Here is a 21,875-nt window from a genome sequence, read left to right as displayed (position 1 = left end):
TAATTTTAGTGCAGGTATTTCAATGCTACACTTCTGGGTCCCTGCATTCAAGAGGTTGTATGAACGCCGTCTCATTGGAAACATGCCGGTTTTCTATTTCATGAACTTTCAAGTTCCTTCAGAAGTGCACCACTGAAATACTTTTGTTCGCTAACAGAATAAAATACCATTAGAAAAAACACACATTTACCATACGGTGTGCATTTTTCATATACAAAACTGTGAGATGTACAGAGAAGGTAATACAAATGAGGTTATATTTACTGGAATTATTTTGCTAGCTCTGTGTACATTCCATGACGGCATCTCAATTAAGCATTTCTATGAATTCTATCAAACCTAAAAGCATTTCTATGAAGAATATCAGATGCATTAGAAAGAGATGTGGAATGTTTTTAACAAGCCAGTCCCCCTGCCTAACAGAACTCAAATACTGGGGATTACAAGATTCATCATTGTGGATTACCTACCCAACATCAATGTTACAGTTACCTCACGAAACATGATCTAAAGTTCATCAAGCATTAGGATTAGATAATCCCTCTGTCACTTTTTAATATAGACTGTGTGTCTGCCAGTCACGCAGGTCTGGCCACTTACTCTCTTGTTGGAAGAGGAAGCCTCGTAGCCACAATGCCAGCAGAGTCGCTGCCACGGCCCCTGTGATGATCTGCCAAGGTTCCAGCCCTTCGCACTGTGCGTTCACAAGCCGCCGGCCCTGCATGAGATACACCAGCAACAGCTCCTTATAAACCTCCAGGGCAGCCTGCGGAGAGAGGGGCACAGTCACACACACATTGCAAATACAGCATCAGAGCAACCCGCACTGCAACCAGAGCAACCAGCACTGAGCACATCAATCTTTATTTTTATATAGAGGTTTTCAGTGCACCACCATCACAAAGTGCTTACATGATGCAGTAACAACAAGAAAATCCGTAATACTTTAAATACAGAGATGCATGATATACCGTAAAAAAAAAAAAAAAAAAAAAAAATACATTAAATACAGTGGAAAGTTCTTAATACATGATAGTAGCATGATACATGATAGTAGCACCAACACAGCAGGAGCAGATATCAGGCTTAAAGAGCACTGAAAGCAAGAGGGAGCAGGTGGGTCGTGAGAGTTGATTTAAAGCGAGCGACACTGGGAGCATGTAACAGGATGGCGTGTATGGTAACGTCAGACCTGGAAGAAACACTCAGTTCTGCCAGGTGAAATGTGAATTGCGCTGTTGCGCAGTTTAATCAATAAACAGAAAATAAAAAAGGTTGAACAAATGAAATACACTTTGTAAAATAAATCTGCACAGTAACCAAAACGAACAGACAAAAAAAAACGTACTAACACTAAAGAGACAGACAAACGAGTGGACGAACAGACAAACACGGTGAGTTTAAATCAGTTATTTACTTTAGGTTTTACTTTCTCCTTCTCCACACCCATTCTCCACTCACCGAACACACAACACCGAGTGAGTAAAAAAATGCTGCTTTTATGCAGATGTACCGAGACTCGATTGCTAATCAATAATTCAACTGGGGTCTCGGTACAACTGCACGTGAATTAATAAAAGTGCAATTCCCTGTGCTCACATATTATTACATTTTACCTGCACGTGAAGTGCTGTGCAATCCTTTTGCCTAAATACAAATATACATTTTAAACACTCGTGTTACACAGACCCATTTATATCCTGTGTACCAATGACTATACACCAACATTAACACACTACACATAACATACAACATAAATAAATAGCCCCAGGGCAGAGCACTTTGCCACATAGCATCATGCACCAAAGCTGGGAGAAAGTTCCAGAGTCTAAGCCAAGAAGTTAAATGAGCGTTCTCCAACTGTGGTGCACTTCTGCTTGGGGATAACAAGCAGGCAAGAGTCGGAGAACCTCAGCTTGTGGGCAGGGACATAGCGGCTCAGCAGGTTGAGGAGGTACTTGGGACATGTGAAATGATCACATCACTGCTGCAAACAGCGGTTGTTACAATAATCATCGAAGGAACAACAATGAGATCTACAGACCTGCAACACACATAGTGGAACAGGTATCTAGTCCCAAACCATAGTTTATCAACTTTTACCATAGTAAAAATCATTGTACAGGGTAGGTAAGCATTGTAGCGACCAGCAAAGTATAGTAAATCATATTAGCCAAGACCTGGGACTAACTAGTCCCTTCTTTATTTTTTCAATTGTTATTAAAAAAAAAAAAAAAGAAAAAAAAAAAAACGTTATATACGCTTTTTAAAAAAATACTTCCGGAATGCTTTTCTGTCTCGCTGCGTGTGTGTGTTTGCATGCTGCAGACTGGCACTGACTGAGAGAAAACTAAATTATTACTGTAGTGACATCAAAGATCCCACTTTAAGAATGCTTTACTGTTATTTATATTGGTTTTTATTTTATTTTGTATATTGTTTTGAAAATGTTTCTCCAGACGGAGGCGAAAGTAAATATGCTGCCCATAATTCTTACTATTTATGCAGTAGATGCCGTGTTGACTTCAATGTATGATTATTATTATTATTATTAGTCTACGTTAGCCTGCATTTTCTTCGTTTCTGCTTGTGTAAAACAATGAATAATTATGGATCTGTAGTCATTACTTTTAATATTATTTAGCTGTTTTTTATTCCTCTCTTTTGACCCTAGTATAACAGAATTCACAGTTTTCTTTTTTACATCATCATCATAATAATAATAATGGATGATTATAAAGACTCAACATATTGTGTGGCACATATATTGACACCTCTACACATCAATAATTAAGTTCTATCACAAACATGTTATGTTTTTAGTTGTGCTCAGCTTCACTTTTAGTTCTACATCTGCCATTTCAGTTCTTTTTTTTTGTAAAATACACACATTACAAAATGTTGTGTAGCTCTTCAACTGTACAAGCTATTTCAATTCTGATTAGCTATTTGAAATCCTCATAAAATTGCACAGCTCTGATATGCTGTTTTTTTTTTCCTACAGCGCTTTGAAATATCCAAAATTTTGCATATTTTAGAAATATTATTTATGATTATAATATTTTCTATATTTTTTGGATGCGTGGCTTATAATAGAAAATATATAATACATTCTACAACAAAACATATCATTGGGAAGGTCTACTAAATACCTTTCTGTTGATATACTGGGTTTTAATGTGTGATTTATGGTTATCAAACTATAAGCGATAAAACAATATTTGTGGAATGCATGTCCAATTATGGTAAATCCATGTAGGCAGCATAGGGTTAATAAACATGGCAAACCACGTAAATGCATAGTATAATCATGGGAAAAGCATGGTAAAACTGAAAAAATTCTGCAGTAAACTTTTAAAAGGGATGTTTTTCCAGCTATGAATAGAAGAGAACTAAGCATCCCTTTCACATGTTTACAGTATGTCTGTATTAGAGTGCGGAGTGCTTCTGGGCTGGAATAGTGTGTGACTGCATGTACACACCAAGTCTAAACTACAAGCTGGAGCAATAGATCTTGTAATGTGAAGGTTATACGCCAACTACACTAAGCTGTACATGACATTCGAGAGCAGTAGCAAAAATATTTCCTTGTGGCCCATAATGCAACCCTCTCCCCCTCCCCCTCCCACAACAAAAACAGGCAGCACAAGCAGTGCTCTGTCTGATCTTGCTTTCTGTAGCAGTTACAACAGTGAAGCACCCTTAACTTATTCCAGAATCTATCACAAAAGCCTGCCCTTCTTGTCTCTGGGGTCCTGTTCTGATCCAATCAGTGAGGAAGGTAATCCCATTCTACAGACACAGGTGTAGATCTTTTTCTAATCAGGACCCCAGTATTCAGAACTGACCAACAGTCTTAACAATCATAGCACCCAGAGAACATAAATATCCCAGTTCTAGGATATGTATAAAACATTTATACATGATTTTTAATTAAACACTAGCAATGTATCTAAAAAAATGTGACTAGACAATGAATCTTTAGTGTGGTACAGCTTGACATTGAAAATTTTGTGACTGAATTTGAATTTATGAAGTTTCTTTTAGTATTTCTAAAAAGTACATTTTTCTGATCAGTACCCTGGATAAATCACTAATCTGAACAGGGTCCCAACCATTTAGGATTAGCGGGAGTCTGCTGTATATCACTTAGAAATGTTAAAAACCCTTTAATAAAGTTTACTGAAACTTGCTCAACACAGACATTTTTGCATATTTCCCTCTCCCCCCAATACAGTATATGAACTTTACCCAGACTGCTGAGATAGTACATTGCTGAAATGACAGGTGTCCAGGAGTTCCTGATACTGTGACACTATATATCAGCCAGTGTCAGGCACAGTATCTGCACTTTGTTCATCTGATAACAGCAGCCAGGTACAGTGTGGTTACCAATCTGTTTACAATCAGAAAATGTGATAAAACAAAGCCATACAAACAGCACGTAAAACACATTCCACAGTCGTATAGCATGTCACAGTAGAATTATTATTTGAAGGTAAAACCATTATTATATCACCAGATAAATGGTTGACACGTGCTGAGAGCTGCACTTGTGGGACAACTGCTTTAATAAAATCTCTTGCATATATTTGCAGAGTGGATGATAATTTTGGGGTACCAAGAGAAGTGGGAAGCATGTTTGTGTAGCTCAGAGTGCGGTACATGATAAATCACTGCTTGTATGGGTCAAAGTCTGTCTCAAGTGCACAGGACAACTGTAGGGTATGAATATGATAAGAAAAAGCAGCAGATAAGCAAATGATGCTACCAGCTGGCCTGAGCCAACTCAGTATCTGTGTGCTTCTATGACAGAAATACAGTGAACCTTGGTTGTAAATCTCCCTGCCAACCTGTGAGGGTACTAAGCGAGACGGGTTGGCTTGACAGTTTTTCCCCGGGTCGGGAAGTCGGTCAGTCTGGAAAAAGGCGAGACTCAGTTGCAAGAACGTATTTCCTGGAAGGGAATCAATGCAGCAGCCACAGATTGTAAAGGCAGCTGCATTCGTTTACTAAGGGGGGTCATGCATGACAGCATACAAGGGGGACGGAGAATCGTAATCTCTTCCTTTGCATTGGTTTGTAGCGAGTTAAAGCCAGAAGGACAGTAAAGAGGTGTTATTGAAAACCGTGAGTGTTGTGTTTTTGTTTGTTTGTAACGGTTGTGTCTTGTCTTGCACATTGGCAGACAGTTAACAGTTCCGGAGCTGAAGCCAGGGGCCAGCGCGAAACCAGACAACATTGCACCTTTGTCACAGATAAAACCGCATTTGCACCACTAGCACTAATGGACTTGTGTATGTGTTTTGTGTGGGTGTATAATAAAAACAGGATTATTATTTGCGGGGCAACAGAGGCATTATAATTTAAGTAATACGCGCCACTGTTATTTACTGTTTGTTTTGCTGTTAGGCACTGGACTTAAAAATAAATAAAATAAACCTTTTCACCTGGATTAAAATTGCCTGTCTGTTCTTTAATCACCTGCACCTGCACACAATCAATCACTTTGCCACACTTGGTGGCAGAACACAGGATTATGGATCATGCAGACTTTCAGTGCTACTTCAGGCACTAGACAGCAGACAGGAGGCTGCGGAGAGATGGAGAGAGAAGCAGTACACGGTGTTGGTGGAAAAGGTCGGTCTGGCGGTCCAGACCACAGTACCAACGGCACCCGGGATGACGGTCCCAAGGGCACAGGCTATGAAAATGATGGCAGAGGATAACAATTACAATTTTCTGTCTGTTCTTTAATCACCTGTAGTTGCACACAATCAACCGCATCACAACACCATTCATCACAATGAGAGATTGCAGAGCTGGGGCTGTGCTCTGCTTATCAGAGCAACTGTGGTTGAGACCTGCAATCAGGGTGGGACGAATCACTTTGTATGCTGGTGCCCATTTGGCTGCTAGCTTTCAAAACATGGTTGCCAAGATAACTTTTATGGTGACCAACATTTTCAAATGGGGACAATATATGTATATGTTGCACACACATTGCTTTTGTATGCTTTGTTTTCATGTAATGGTTGTTTCTTTGTTATCTTTAAATTGTGGGAGGGGAACTATATACAATTGATGTGCCAGAGAACTAACTTCACCATATTCCAAGAACTATATCCTGTGCATAAAATGCCAGGAAACTGTACATTAAAATGCCAAGGAAATATACACATTGAACACCAGGGAAAAGAACCATAGTAATCAAATGCCACAGAAGATAACTACATAATTCCAGGGAAGTAAACACATTTCTTTATTTTTCAGTTACTGTCACAGACAAGTTGGCTAAAATACTAACACTCTGTTAGCTTTTCCTCTCATCTTCAGTTACATTCTCTTTTTCATGGAGTTGGCCAGATGTCGATTTTCCAAATCAAAAAGCAAATAGATTTGACTATTGCTTCATTTTTTTTACATTTTATTCAGGATAAGTAACAGATCTTTAGAGAATTTTTACATGCATTTCCCATGCCGCCTAAGCTGATCAGCCGAGCGAGTCGGGGAAACGCAATGGGGTGTAAAATTTTAAAGTAATTTAGTTCTTTAATTTTCTTTAAGTTTGGCAATAGCAGTCTCTTCGGAACTGCAGACAATGGAGAATGAATTCAGAATGATAATTTCCACTGTTCTATCCTAACTTGACTAGCTGGTGCGCGTTGCTATGGAAACAAGAAAAGGACTGGTTCCATGAAAGGATGGCTCTGCGAGAGCAACAGGGTGGTGCAGATTCTGACAGTGAAGCAGAAAGCTTTTATTATAGAACCAAAAGTTCTCCTATAAATGCTTAATCGCCAACGTGGCCACTTTATGGTACTAGCCATATAAAAATTAAAAGTCACATTTGTAGACCGGGCGATCCGATTTGAACCACCCTGTCTGCAATACTTCCCCACCAAAGCTACAAAATTACAGGCATCAGCAACAAGACTACACTGTAGCCGACACACAGTGTGTACAAGGGAAAAAGTATTTGTGAAATCTTCAAGGATACAGCCAGACAGCCACAGACTCCCATCAAAGGAGGACAGCACTCGCATATAAAATACAAAATGGACCAACAGACGCCTCTATATACCGCCAGATTCTGACACTCTCAATAACTTGTGCTAAAGAATTTCCATAGCATGCTTGATCACAATTGGAGAAGTGATTATGTATATTTAAAATATAAGTGGGACATGCAGATTGACTGACAGACCCAGATTCTTACAATGGCTCTCAAAAGTATTCAACCCCCTTGTGCTTTTCCACATTTTATTGTTACAACATAGAATCAAAATGGATTTAATTAGGAGCTTTTGCCACTGATCAACACAAAAAAGTCCATAATGTCAAAGTGAAAAATTAAATCTGCAAATTGTTCTAAATTAATTACAAATACAAATAAAAAATAATTGATTGCATAAGTATTCATCCCCTAGAGTCAATATTTGGTAGAGGCACCTTTAGCAGCAATTACAGCCATTAGACTATTTGGATAAGTCTTTACCAGCTTTGCACATCTGGACACTGCAATTTTTGCCCATTCTTCTTTGAAAAAATTGCTCAAGCTCCATCAAGTTGGATGGGGACCTTTGGTGAACAACAATTTTCAAATCTTTCCACCTATTCTCAATTGGATTGAGGTCCAGGATATTGACCTTTTTGTTTTTAAGCCACTCCAGTGTGGCTTTGGCTGTAAGTTTGGGGTCATTTTCCTGCTGGAAGATGAATCTTCTCCCAAGTCCCAGGTCTCCTGCAGACTTCAGCAGGTTTTCCTCCAGGATTTATCTGTACTTTGCTGCATCCATTTTGCCCTCTATCTTCACGAGCTTTCCAGGCCCTGACGCAGAGAAGGATGATGCTGCCACCACCATGCTTCACGGTAGGGATGGTGTTCTCAGGATGATGTGCGGTGTTAGGCTTGCGCCAAACATAGCACTTAGCGTTGAGGCCAAAAAGCTCTATTTGGTCTCCTCTAACCATAGAATCTTCTTCCACTTGGTCTCAGTCTCCCACATGTCTTCTGGCAAACTAGACAAGTTTTTGGTTTGAGTTTTTTTCAAAACAATGGCTTTCTTTTTGCCACTCTCCCATAAAGGCCAGTTTTGTGAAGCACCCGTGCTATTGTTGCCGTATGCACAGTGTCTCCTAGGCTTCTCTTGACTCCTATCGGTCTCACTCGGCCATTAAAAGGTTTTGTTGGCTTTTACCGGATGAAAAATGACTAGAGACCTGTGCTTGACATCTTTTTGATGTTTGGACCGATAAGGGAAAATTGTAATATCGGACCTGGTCTGACATATTACTGCAAAGGGTTAAAACACAGATAACAAACTTTCTGTTATATAAAACCTGTATTAAATTTTATGATCAGAAACCATACACAAAATTAATTCTTCTGTGTAATGGTGCTGACCAAAGTTGAATTACTGTAGTCGCAGTGACACCCAGCAAAGGGCTGGGATTAGACTGGCAACAAACCTTTGCTAGAGAGCCAGTGAACAATAGTCACTGTTCCCAAGATAGAAGCAAGCAGGCATGGGCTGCTTTCCAGCTAGTGCCAGCAGACACAGCCATTGGGAATTCACAGCAACAACTTCTGGACAAAGAGAGCAGTGTCGTTGTGTAGCTGCAGAGGCCCCGCAAGGATTAGGCAGAGTCTCAGACCCCATTCACACTTGCAATTTAAGGAGGCCCGGGCCACTTCAGGGTCTTTTCTCATATGTGAACGCTCCAAAACAGAAAACATTACCAATTAGATTTTCTATAACATAGAAAACGCGGATTTTCTAGAATGTCTGAGTTTGTTTGTTTTACATTTGGGGAGGGACAAAAAACATGCAAGGGTATTTTTTGTTTGTTGATAATAACTAATTAAATACACGTACCATATATAAACATTAACACAGGCAAATTTGCTTTAAATTTACGTAAACATACCTGTCTAATAAAATCGCTTCTGGTATTCAAGTTCAGTGTTGAATGAGGCTTCAGTTTACTTCAGTCAGTATCCAGAGCTCTTCAAAGATGCCGAAAACAATAAAAATCACCCCTAAATATCGGATCAATGAGTTTGGCAAAGATGAATTTCACATTGATGGTAATGTGCTATTTTGTACTTCATGCAGCAAGGCTGTAGATTACACTCGCAGCTAGACCATGTAGAACACACGGGAAGCGCCAAACATAAATCGAATGAAACAAATGTAAACAGCAAACTTGGGATTTTTGTGTGCTCAACACCAGCGCCTCATGACAATCTGGCTGGAGAATGCTGCAGCTCTATTTTACAACAGCCAATTGGGTGACGAAGACTAACTGAGTTGAACTAACCTGAATTTTACTTTTATTTTATTTTTTTTACAAAACAGTCGTTTTTTTCTCTGGAAAAAGCAGAGAAAACCTTTCAATAGCCGAGTGAGACCGATAGAAGCCGAAAAAAAAAGGGGACGGATCTGAGCAAAGCCCCTGCACCACAGAGATAACACAGACATAAACAAACAAGATAGCTGCTTCCGCATCCACCCCTCAAAGAATATCACAGACATTTTCAGACCTTTCTGAGATGTTACAGTAATAAAATAATGACTTGAATCACATTATTGAGGAGTTTGGAGATAAAACGAGTGATCAGGAGATGATTCATCAGTATGCATGACTATGAAGAGGTATGTGAAATACAGCGAACAAGGGGTGGGACAGGGCTACAGATGCAGTACTGAGTGTCCTATTGATTTGCAGTGTCTTTTAAACCTATAACTGTGATAAAATACAGCTTGTGTAAAATAAACCACATGTGTGAAAATAAATTGGACCTGATGGGTCTGACAGGCGCTGAATGGTATGGCGGCCACGTTGCAGAACATCATTAAAAATACAGTAAAAAAGTAAAATCATCAAAAAACAAAACATCATCTTGGAAACGGCTAATTCGATTGAAAAGAAAACTGCTATATATGATCTAAGGACGGTTGGTTTTTATGCTTGTTCAATGGAAGTTGTTACAGTAAAAAACATGGCGGCCATGTTAGATGGCATGATCAACATACAAAAATGGCATACAAAAACCTGTGTCTCTGAAAGCACTAGTCCGATTGAACCAAAAATTGGTAAACATGATCCTAGTGTGGTTGTCTTTAAACGTTGTTCAAGGGAAGTTGCTACAATAAAAAATATGCCGGCCACATTGGATGACATTATCAACTTACAAAACTGGCTAATAACTCCTTGTAGAGTGCAGACAGGGCCATGGTCAAAAGTAAAACTGTATAATAACTCAATAGAGAATGCTGATAGGGTTATAGTTACTATGGAACACATACAGGAACCAATATATGCTGTATCAAAAAATGTCATTACCCGGGAACTCTGACCTCTCCTTAAGGTCAAATGTAAAACGGGATAACTCCTCCTTAGAGAATGCAGATAGGGCCTGATGGTGATGGAGGCAGAGGCAGCTCCAGCTGCTCTCCTCATGATGGTGGGCGAAGTGATACCAGCAGGCCTTCACCCTCTGCTGGCGGACGGGGACCCAGCAGGCCTTCACCCTCTGCTGGCGGACAGGGACCCAGCAGGCCTTCACCCTCTGCTGGCGGACGGGGACCCAGCAGGCCTTCACCCTCTGCTGGCGGACGGGGACCCAGCAGGCCTTCACCCTCTGCTGGTGGACGGGGACCCAGCAGGCCTTCACCCTCTGCTGGCGGACAGGGACCCAGCAGGCCTTCACCCTCTGTTGTTGGACGGGGACCCAGCAGGCCTTCACCCTCTGTTGTTGGACGGGGACCCAGCAGGGACCCAGAGGCAGAGGCAGCTCCTGGTGGTGGAGGTGGCGGAGGCGTATAGTCTCCTGGCGACGGAGGCTCTCCCTCACTTGCAGGGGACTGGTGCGGCTCTCCCTCCTGCTCTAGAGACAGCGGTGGGACCTTTCCCTCTGGCGCTGGAAATGGCAGCAACGGCTCCTCTCTCTCTGGCACTGAAGATGGCTTCTCTCCCTCTGGCTCTGGCGGCGAAACCAGCAGGCATTCTTCCTCTGCTGGTGGAGATGGGAGCTGCAAGTAGTCTCCCTTCAGCCCAATGAGGATGCAGGTAGGCGTGGCTCCTCCCACTTGGAATGCAACCTGCTGGGGCAGTCCCATATTGGCAGCCAAGTAGTTGATCTGCGTAGAGGAGGCGCTGGTAATCCCGGTCTGACACCATGTGTCACAAAGCCGGCTATAGTGGGTGACTCAGACCAGAAACAGGAACCAGGAAATAAAGAACAGAGAGGTGGAGTTGGGTGGAGCTCAGCGATTGGTTTCGCTCATTATTTAATGAATGAACAGAACAGTAAATAAAAAAAAAAAGGTTGTAACAAACAAAAACAAAGGACACGGCACTTTCGCCAAAACAAGAGACAAACAAAACAGACTACACAGACAAACATGGTGAGCTGATATTTTAACTATTATTATTATAACCTCCGTCTCCAATCCCGTTCTCCACTCACCGAACACACAACCCAGAGTGAGTGACAACATGCTGCTTTTATGCAACTGTACAGAGACTCGATTGCTAATCAATCATTCAGTTGGAGACTCGGTACAACTGCACGTGAATGAATAACGTGCAATTCCCCATGCTGGCAAATTATTACATTTTACCTACATGTGAAGTGCTGTGCAATCCTCGTGCCTAAATACAAATATACATTTTAAAAGAACTCTTGTTCCAAAAACCAATTCCCATATACCAATGACTATACACCAACATTAACACACTACACGTAACATACAACACAAATAAATAGCCCAGGGGTGGGGCCCTTTGCCAATGTCACAGTGTGGTAGCAACATTGGATTATCTTGTTCTCCGAAACCGCTAAATGACTAAAAGAACTTGGTCCACAGACTGCCCTGATGTGCTAGATTTAGATTTGTTCAAGAGAATTTGATCTGTCACATAGTTCGATGGCCATGTAGGATTTATCAAACATTCAAACGTCTTCTCTGAAACTGAAATGCGGACTGAAGCAAAATTTTGCATACATAGCCTTGGCAAGGTTTCTACTAAGTTTGTTCAAAGCAAGTCACTACATAAAAAAAAAACATGGTGGTCATGAGCCAATCAAATTTATGCTGTGGTCAATTTGTTACATTTACACATATTACCTTGCAAATAATATGCCTATAGAAAGTCTACACCCCCTTTCAAAATGTTCACAAATGTTGCCTTATAGCCTGAAATTAAAATGCATTAAAAAAAAAAAAAAAAATAAATAAAAAATATTATATATATATACACACACACACACACACACACAGAGCTCTGGAAAAGATTAAGAGACCACTGCAAAATTCTCAGTTTCTCTGGTTTCACTATTTATAGGTATGTGTTTGGGTAAAATGAACATTTTTGTTTTATTCTATAAATTACTGACATTTCTCCCAAATTCAAAATATTGTCATTTAGAACATTTATTTGCAGAAAATGACAACTGGTCAAAATAACAAAAAAGATGCAGTGTTGTCAGACCTCGAATAATGCAAAGAAAATAAGAATATATATATAAAATATTCAGATTCATTTTTAAACAACACAATACTAATGTTTTAACTTAGGAAGAGTTCAGAAATCAATATTTGGTGGAATAACCCTGATTTTCAAGCACAGCTTTCATGCATCTTGGCATGCTCTCCACCAGTCTTTCACATTGATGTTGGGTGACTTTATGCCACTCCTGGCACAAAAGTTCAAGCAGCTCGGCTTTGTTTGATGGCTTGTGACCATCCATCTTCCTCTTGATCACGTTCCAGAGGTTTGCAATGGGGTTCAGGTCTGGAGATTGGGTTGGCCATGACAGGGTCTTGATCTGGTGGTCCTCCATCCACACCTTGATTGACCTGGCTGTGTGGCATGGAGCATTGTCCTGCTGGAAAAACCAATCCTCAGAGTTGGGGAACATTGTCAGAGCAGAAGGAAGCAAGTTTTCTTCCAGGACATTACAGCCATGGTGCTTGATTACCTGGCTGCAGACATGGAAGGGGCTCCACCATTTCCAGTTTCATTGGGCGGTGCTGTGCTTACTCCAGAACCCATGAGAGAGAAGCCCAAGTGTCCCATGTCCAAGAAAGGGAAGCCCGAGTCACCACACCCTAAGAAACAGCTGACGTGTCCCGGGCTCAGAGGGAAAGTGTCTGTGTGTTCAGAGCCTAGAGGGAAGATGCCTGTGTGTCCAATGTCCACAGGGGAGGAGCCAGTGCAACAAGTACCCAGAAAGGGGAAGCTCAAGCATGTGATACCCAGGCGAGGAAAGCCCAAGCATCCAGTGCTGAAGAAGGAACCTCTGCAGTCTCCAGTGAAGCCCAGCTGTCTCTAGCCATGAGGGAAAGCTGCCTGCCGTGGCTGTCACCACCAGCAGGTGAAGACTGCCTGCCGTGCCTGTCTCAGCAAAAAGGTGAAGACTGCTTACTGTCCCGATCGCCACTGCCAGTAATTCTGGTCTTCAAAGCCAGGAGACCAGAAGGAGGAGATATTCGGCAGTCCCCACCTGTGAAGGAAGACAATGGGTTAGTTTAAGTCCCAGCTGAGGGAGATGGCCCGGTGGGTAAAGTTGCACCACCTGTGGATATCAGAAACTGCATGAACGGGGATGCCGGAATTCCATCGCCTAGAGGTGCCACAGTTATATCATTCAGGGATGCCGAACCTCCACTGCATGTGGACGGGTTGCTATACCCACTTCCATCATCAGAGGGAGACGGTCATCACACCTGTCTAAACCACCAGAGCCGAATGGGTTGCTGTACCTGCTCCCATCACTACCAATTGAGGGAGAGGAGCAGGAGCTGTCTCTTCCTTCATCATTGGAGGGACCAGGAGGTTCTCAACAGCCCCTGCATAGGTTGCCGAGGTCAATACGGGTGAAAACCACCTGGCCACAGAGGTTGCGAAGGCGGCTACCCCTAGCACCACTGATAGTCGTGGCTCCATCACAGGGAAAAGTGGAGCTCCTGCTGCCGCCTTAATGGCCAGGAGGTTCCCTCCCATCGTTACCTCCTGAGGGTCTGCTGCCACCGTCGCCCATGGATGCCTGCCTCGCTCAGCCTGGGGCTGCCTGCAGGTCCCACTTCGCCCGGGGGTGGCTGTGTCCTCTGTTTCACCTGGGGTTGCCAACAGTCCAGCTTCGCCTGGGGTCGCTCATATATTGTTGTGTCAGTAACTCAGAGTTTCATGCATTTAAATGAGGACTTTTTATCACTTATCTACACACCATACTCCACACTGTTAAGGAAAAAAGTTATCATTGAGAAATATTTGGCCATTCTTCTTTACAAAACTGTTCAAGCTCTGTCAGGTTCCTTGGTGAGCATTGATGGACAGCAATCTTCAAGTCATGCCACAAATTTTTGATTGGATTTAGGTCGGGTCTCTGACTGGACATTTACCTTTTTGTTGAAAAGCCACTCCAGTGTAGCTGTGGGTCGTTGTCATGCTTAAAGGTGAATTTCCGTCGCAGTTTCAGCTTTCTTGCAGAGGGTAACGGGTATTCCTCAAGGACTTCTCTGTACTTTGCTCCATTCATTTTCCCTTCTATCCCGACAAGTGCCCCAGTCCCTGCTGATGAGAAACATCCCCATAACATGATGCTGCCACCACCATGCTTCACAGTAGGGATGGTGTTCTTTGGGTGATGTGCTGTTGGGTTTGCGCCAAACATAATGCCTTGCATTTAGGCCAAAAAGTTCCATTTTAGTTTCGTCACACCAGAAAACTTTTTGCCACATGGCTACAGAATCTCCTGAGTTTTTTGCATACTTCAAAACGGGATTCAAGATGGGCTTTCTTAAGTAATGGCTTCCTTTTTGCCACCCTACCATACAGGCCAGATTTGTGGAGTGCTTGGGATATTGTTGTCACATGCACACTTTGACCAGTCTTGGCCATAAACGCCAGTAGCTCTTGCAAATTTGCCATTGGTCTCTTGGAAGCCTCTCTGATCAGTCTCCTTCTTGCTCGGTCATCGAGTTCGGAGGTACAACCTGATCTAGGCAAAGTCTTGATGGTGCCATACACCTTCCACTTCTTAATACTCATCTTTACCATACTCCAACGGATATTCAAGGCCTTTGATTTTTTTTTTTTTTTTTTTTTTTTTTATACCTGTCCCCTGATCTGTGCCTTTCAACAACTTTGTCCCGGAGTTATTTTGAAAGCTCCTTGGTGCTCATGGTTGGTCTTTGCTTTGAAATGCACTATCCAGCACAGGGATCCTACAGGAACTGCTGAATTTATCCTGAAATCATGTGAATCACTATAATTTAACACAGGTGAAGGCAACTTAATTTGGTGTGCGATTTTGAAGGTGTTTGGTTACAAAATAGTGCTTATAATGCAGCATGCAAATAGCGTTTGGTACCTTGTGGCGAGTACCACATAATGTTCAAATGTTCTACCTGCTGTTTTTTTATTTGAACAGCCGTAAGCCTGGCCAGGCAAAGCACATTCTAAATGGAAGGAAAAAATTATGTAAGCCGATTTTCCTTTTTTAGTATGTTTTTTTTTTTCGATGTGTATCCCTTTAAAAAAAAATAAAAAAAATAAAATATCCCGTTTCTAATTAGTTGACGCGCGCACTTTTTGAAAACAGGATGCATCTTCTGGTAAAGGATTGGAAGGGGACAGGAAACAGGTAAAGAAACCTCAGAATTCCAACATTGAACAATGAATTGTATTTTAATTTAATTGTGTGGCGCTGTCTTTCTGTACCATTTGCCATTCAAACGATCACCCATAACATACGCCGATATTGCTAACCACACTGTACCAGAAAGGAACTTGATAGGCCAAAGAAATGTTTAAAACACATGAGAAAAATAACTGGAGCTTGCTGACACTCCATTGCCTTCTGTACTCTGTGCGCTGGAAAGGAAACATGCCAACAGTACAATCCCTTTTCTCAACCAAAAGTTATGACCTGTGACAAAAATTACTTATCTGGTAGCTATAGTACTTTTGAAGGAAGGCATGTGAATATTTCAAGCTAAATAAAAACATCGTAGTTTATCAAAAAGCGACCAACTCCTCCAAGACATTCTTTGTGTGACTTAATTTGACAGCCCCTTACATGCAGATTATGTATGGTGCTATTTATTTAGACCTCATCATCAATAAAGGACAACAGAAAAGGTGTCTCATTCTTGAAACTGTCATACCATTTCTTAAATAGATTTCTTGAACGTATGATATGAATGTCTCTCCATTATCAGCTTAAGAGCTGAATTCCTTACGTTAGAAAATAAATTCAAGCTCACAGTAACTTTACTTCTAATATTTGTATCCTTTGTGCAGACAATTGGATACTTGAGTACCCCAGGGGTACAGTTCCACGCAGTGTACAATATGAGGAATCTAGACTATAATAGTGTCCAGCTCTGCAGAAATGCTAGAACACTGCAGCTCTCCTTGCGCTCTAACATTTACCAGTAAAAGGTAAATGTAACAAACGTATTAAAGAACAGTGAAGGCATGGTAAGCATAAACATTGAGAAGAGCAGATCGGTATAGTAAAGCCTATTAATAAACACTGTAAATCAAAACAACCATGGGAAAACTGCAAACTTATGAGCGTCAAGTCGACATGGTTGAATTCAATATTCAGGTTGATGAGTAGAGGTTTATGAAGTGGACACATCGAGTACCCCAAATTCCTCATTCAGTGAGTTTGTTTGGGGTACAACATTATCCCAAAATGAACAAACCTTACAATAGTACATATTTCAAGAAATCCATAGGCTGTAAACAGCTTTTGTTTCAATTTTGGCTGACAATGCTTAACATTTTTTGGCCAATTATCCAACTAAAACCACAAAGGGTTTTCCATTGAAATTGTCATGTTTTAGATGATCCTCACGTAAACAACAGCGTTTGCTGGTTTGCCCTCTGTTCTAAGTGACAGCTAAAACCCAGTTCTGCTGGGACCCCTGCAGATTTTGTTTTTTAAAGCGGATGCATGGAGCAGTGGAACCATTTTTACACGTTCCATTTCATAAAATTACTTTGTAAAAAACTAAATTACTGGATAGGGATGAAAAAGGGTAATGTCTTACATCTGCGTTTTAGAAACACACTGCTGTTATTGTTTTGCGTTTTATTCAAATGTCCTGCACAGTTTAAACTGATAAACAGTATAAACTGATGTACTAAATGTAATATGCATAATAGTTTTTAAAGTATTACTTGCAATGTTACACAGTAATCTACAGCTCCACATGTTTTACTGTGGTTTTGTTTTGTTTTAGTTTTTTTATTACCCTTTCACAATATCGATGAATCAATGCATCAGCTTTTTTAGAGAACGATATATGAATAGTGAAAAATTAGGCATCGCCCCAGCCTTAATTAAAAGATGTTCTTGGTGTTATTCATACCCACATTTTAAAAAATTATAAATGGTTCACTTTCCTCCGGTACAGTTCCCTCAGCACTCAAGGTCACTGTTGTAAAGCCTATGCTTAAACACAATCTGGACCCTAAAGTGCTCAATAACTATAGGCCAATCTCCAACCTCCTACACTTAGATAAGGTTCAAGAGAGTTGTTGCAATTCAATTTAAAAAAATCTGAACTCTTAATAGTATATTTGAGAAATTTCAGTCTGTTTTTTGTGCTGCACATAGCACCGAGAAGGCCCTTGTCTGTTGATAAGCTCAGGCTTTCCACCAGTATTAATTCTTTTTGATCTGTGCTACCTTGATACTGTAGACCATTCTACCCTACTGAATCATCTTGAAAGCACAGTAGAGCTGTCTGGTCTTGTCCTATCAATTCCAACCAATTCCGAAATGTTTTTCCAATATTACAACAGCAAGAGAACATTCAAAGAGGAGATTAAATGTTTAAGAGATACAAATGGCAAAATCGTAGAGGAAGAAAAAAAAATAGCAAATATGTTAAATGATTACTTTTCACAAGTTTTTACAAAGGAAGATACTGACAACATGCCCCACATGTCATCCAGTTCCTGTCCAGTTTTAAATAACTTTAGCATAACTGAGGCAGAAGTGTTAAAGGGACTAGGAGCTCTTAAAATAAACAAATCCCCTGGGCCGGATGAGATCCTCCCAGTAGTACTCAAATAAATGAAAGAAGTAATTTACAAACCGCTAACCAAGATCATGCAGCAGTCTCTTGACACAGGGGTGGTACCGACAGACGGGAAAATTGCAAACGTAATACCGATCCACAAAAAGGGAAACAAAACTGAACCAGGTAACTACAGACCAGTAAGCCTGACTTCTATTAATATGCAAACTTATGGAAACTATAATAAGATCCAAAATGGAAAATTACCTATATGGTAACAGGGTACTGGGAGACAGTCAACATGGTTTTAGGAAAGGGAGATCGTGCCTAACTAACTTGCTTGATTTTTTTGAGGATGCAACATCCATAATGGATAATTGCAAAGCATATGACATGGTTTATTTAGATTTCCAGAAAGCTTTTGACAAAGTCCCGCACAAAAGATTAATTCTCAAACTGAACGCAGTTGGGATTCAAGGAAACACATGTACATGGATTAGGGAGTGGTTAACATGTAGAAAACAGAAAGTACTGATTAGAGGAAAAACCTCAGAATGGAGTGTGGTAACCAGTGGTGTGCCACAGGGATCATTATTAGGTCCTCTGTTATTCATAATCTACATTAATGATTTAGATTCTGGTATAGTAAGCAAACTTGTTAAATTTGCAGACGACACAAAAGTAGGAGGAGTGGCAAACACTGTTGCAGCAGCAAAGGTCATTCAAAATGATCTAGACAAGATTCAGAACTGGGCAGACACATGGCAAATGACATTTAATAGAGAAAAGTGTAAGGTACTGCACGCAGGAAATAAAAATGTACATTATAAATATCATATGGGAGATATTGAAATTGGAGAAGGAATCTATGAAAAAGACCTAGGAGTTTTTGTTGACTCAGAAATGTCTTCATCTAGACAATGTGGGGAAGCTATAAAAAAAGGCTAACAAGATGCTCGGATACATTGTGAAAAGTGTTGAATTTAAATCAAGGGAAGTAATGTTAAAACTGTACAATGCACTAGTAAGACCTCATCTTGAATATTGTGTGCAGTTCTGGTCACCTCGCTATAAAAAAGATATTGCTGCTCTAGAAAGAGTGCAAAGAAGAGCGACCAGAATTATTCCGGGCTTAAAAGGCATGTCATATGCAGACAGGCTAAAAGAATTGAATCTGTTCAGTCTTGAACAAAGAAGACTACGTGGCGACCTAATTCAAGCATTCAAAATTCTAAAAGGTATTGACAGTGTCGACCCAAGGGACTTTTTCAGCCTGAAAAAAGAAACAAGGACCAGGGGTCACAAATGGAGTTTAGAAAAAGGGGCATTCAGAACAGAAAATAGGAGACACTTTTTTACACAGAGAATTGTGAGGGTCTGGAATCAACTCCCCAGTAATGTTGTTGAAGCTGACACCCTGGGATCCTTCAAGAAGCTGCTTGATGAGATTTTGGGATCAATAAGCTACTAACAACCAAACGAGCAAGATGGGCCTAATGGCCTCCTCTCGTTTGTAAACTTTCTTATGTTCTTATGTTCTATCCTGGTTCAAATCTTCTCTTTCTGATAGGTTTCAGTTCATCTCTATTGGGGAGGTAAAATCAGCATTATCGGAAGTTGTCTGTGGTGTTGAACAGGGCTCCATTCTAGATCCCTTGCTGTTTTCATTATATATTCTACCATCTGGTGACATTAGCTACTTGCCTTACAGATATTCAGCACTGGATGTCACAGAAATTTCTAATGCTGAATTCAGATAAAACAGAGGTTATGCTAGTGAGCTAACAGAACAACTAAAAGAAAATGTGGGGTTACATGAGCTCGACCCTTACAGTCTCTCATCAAAACTTGAAACTACAAATTAAGAGTCTGAGGGTCATCTTTGATCCCGATCTCTCATTTGAGACTCATATTGGGTAAGTTACTAAAATATCTTTTTACCATTTGAGAAATATAGCCAAATTTAGACCAATTATTTCCATATCTGATGCCAAGAGACTAATGCATGCCTTTGTTTCATCTAGAATTGATTATTGTAATGCAATTTTTTTTCTGATGTCCCAAATAGTGTGGTATCCCACTTGCAGCTTGTTCAGAATAGTGCTGCTAGAATTCTGACTAAAACCAGGAAAGGTGAACATATTACCCCTGTTTTGGCCTCTTTACACTGGCTTCCTTGTACAGTATAGAATTGATTTTAAGATTTTGCTGTTAACTTACAAGGCCCTGAATGGATAGCATGTAGTTATTTGCAGCAGTTACCAACCCTGTATCTTCCAAATCGCGCTCTGAGATCCAGGATGTGGGGATGCTGGTTATTCCTAGGGTCAACAAAAGCAACACGAGAGGGAGGGCTTTTTCTTGTAGAGCTCCTAAATTATGGAATGCTCTGCCATCTGTCAGGGAAGCTGGGATCATTACAGTTTTCAAGTCGACTAAAAAAGTACTTTTATAAAATGGCTTTCTTATCTTGGTGGGTTTTAATGTAACTTAAAAATTGCTGTAATGTATTATGTGTACACTGTTATTTAAATGGTCTGACTGGTCTGTCCATGGAATCAGTTGTTGAGCTCTGAGAAAGTGTTTTTAAATCAGTGCTGCTCTAATTATTCTCCATCCCAACCATAACTTGATGTGCATTCTTTTCAGGTTTCTAAAAGTACACACCACAGTAAAGTAAGGTAAAGTGTAGTAAATAATGATAAACACGTGGTCAAGTACGGGGAGGTACAGGTGGTAGGTAGATCGTTGTTAATATTAATAACGCGTAGACTAGAGTGGTCATCGGTGTGCACACTGTGCAACTTTACATGGCAAACTGACGCTGTAGCCTAGGATAAACTAATACAGCTTAGTATGTGTTGATACCATAAACATGCTTTAAAATGAAGATTGAAACGTGTTTGTATTTTTAATTAAGGGTGATGGATAAAAGTAACGTTTTTTAGGTTCCCGGTTGTATAAACAATGACGCGGTTATACAGCCTGGATTTGTACTGGTATTGCAAACCCTCAGAGCCTTAATACTTTAATGAATAAGCTGATTTTATAGTTATGTTAACCCTGCACAGGATTCATCGATTAAATGCAACAACTATTACCTAAGCTAAATTATATACATTTAACAGCCACGTAGTGAGTGTGTCACTAGTACCGTCTGATTAAACAAAATACATTAGGAGAGAAAATTAAAGCAACATTACAGACTGTGTAAAACTTGCATTAAAAACGAGGTATCTTATGCAAAGACGACGCGTTTTCACAAGAGAGTTTGGTGATAAAGGTGTCTGTGTTGACTGTGCAACTAGGAAGTCAGATTCTCACATGAAACACAATCGCTGCAGCACTCACCCTATAATCCATGCTTCTTACTGTTTGACCTGTCTACCTCTTCTCTCGTCTAGTCCTTCTTCTGTGTCTCTCTAAGTGACCGATTGCCTTCTTCTCCCAAGCTCCTTCTTATCCTCCTGTTAGTCTTGACTCAGGAAGTTACAGTTGCCTCACCTTTTCTGTTTCTGATTTCGCATGCCAATTATTAACTACCCACCCCTATTAAGTTACACAGTACAACACAGGCCGGAAGGCAAGTCACGTGACTGCCCTGGAAGTAGTGAATGTGTCCTTGTATCGGCCATCTTGAGTGTGGCAAAAGGCTGTGGGATGCTTCTTTAGTAATGTATCTGTATTTAATGAAACTTTTTTTTTTTAGAGAAGTTTTTATAAATTTATGACTAATGTATTTTCAATAGGTAAAGCTACCATATATTTTTTTGTTGAAACTATTTGTATAGAATACAATGTTAAAATTAATGCTGGCAGACATGT

General features: G+C 40.5%; 1 protein-coding gene across 2 annotated transcripts in view; it reads right to left on the bottom strand.

Moving 5' to 3' along the window:
- sgpl1 (sphingosine-1-phosphate lyase 1) overlaps window positions 1-21,620 on the bottom strand; it is a 60,504-nt gene extending 38,884 nt beyond the window's left edge. Inside the window, exons 1-2 of one of the 2 annotated variants that reach the window (XM_041269474.1) lie at window positions 21,402-21,620; window positions 601-766 (exon numbers count right to left, since the gene is read on the bottom strand). In XM_041269474.1, the coding sequence (XP_041125408.1) occupies window positions 601-766; window positions 21,402-21,413 (178 nt within the window). In that variant the 5' untranslated portion in view covers window positions 21,414-21,620. Of the gene's footprint in view, window positions 1-600; window positions 767-4,251; window positions 4,346-21,401 lie in introns of those variants that run through there. The other variant, XM_041269476.1, reaches the window with a different exon arrangement.
- Window positions 21,621-21,875: the final 255 nt, after the last annotated feature.

This window comes from Polyodon spathula, chromosome 13 (genome assembly GCF_017654505.1).
Source record: "Polyodon spathula isolate WHYD16114869_AA chromosome 13, ASM1765450v1, whole genome shotgun sequence".
In the NCBI taxonomy this organism is placed as follows: Eukaryota; Metazoa; Chordata; class Actinopteri; order Acipenseriformes; family Polyodontidae; genus Polyodon; species Polyodon spathula.
This window is presented reverse-complemented; position numbering and strand designations above follow the sequence as displayed.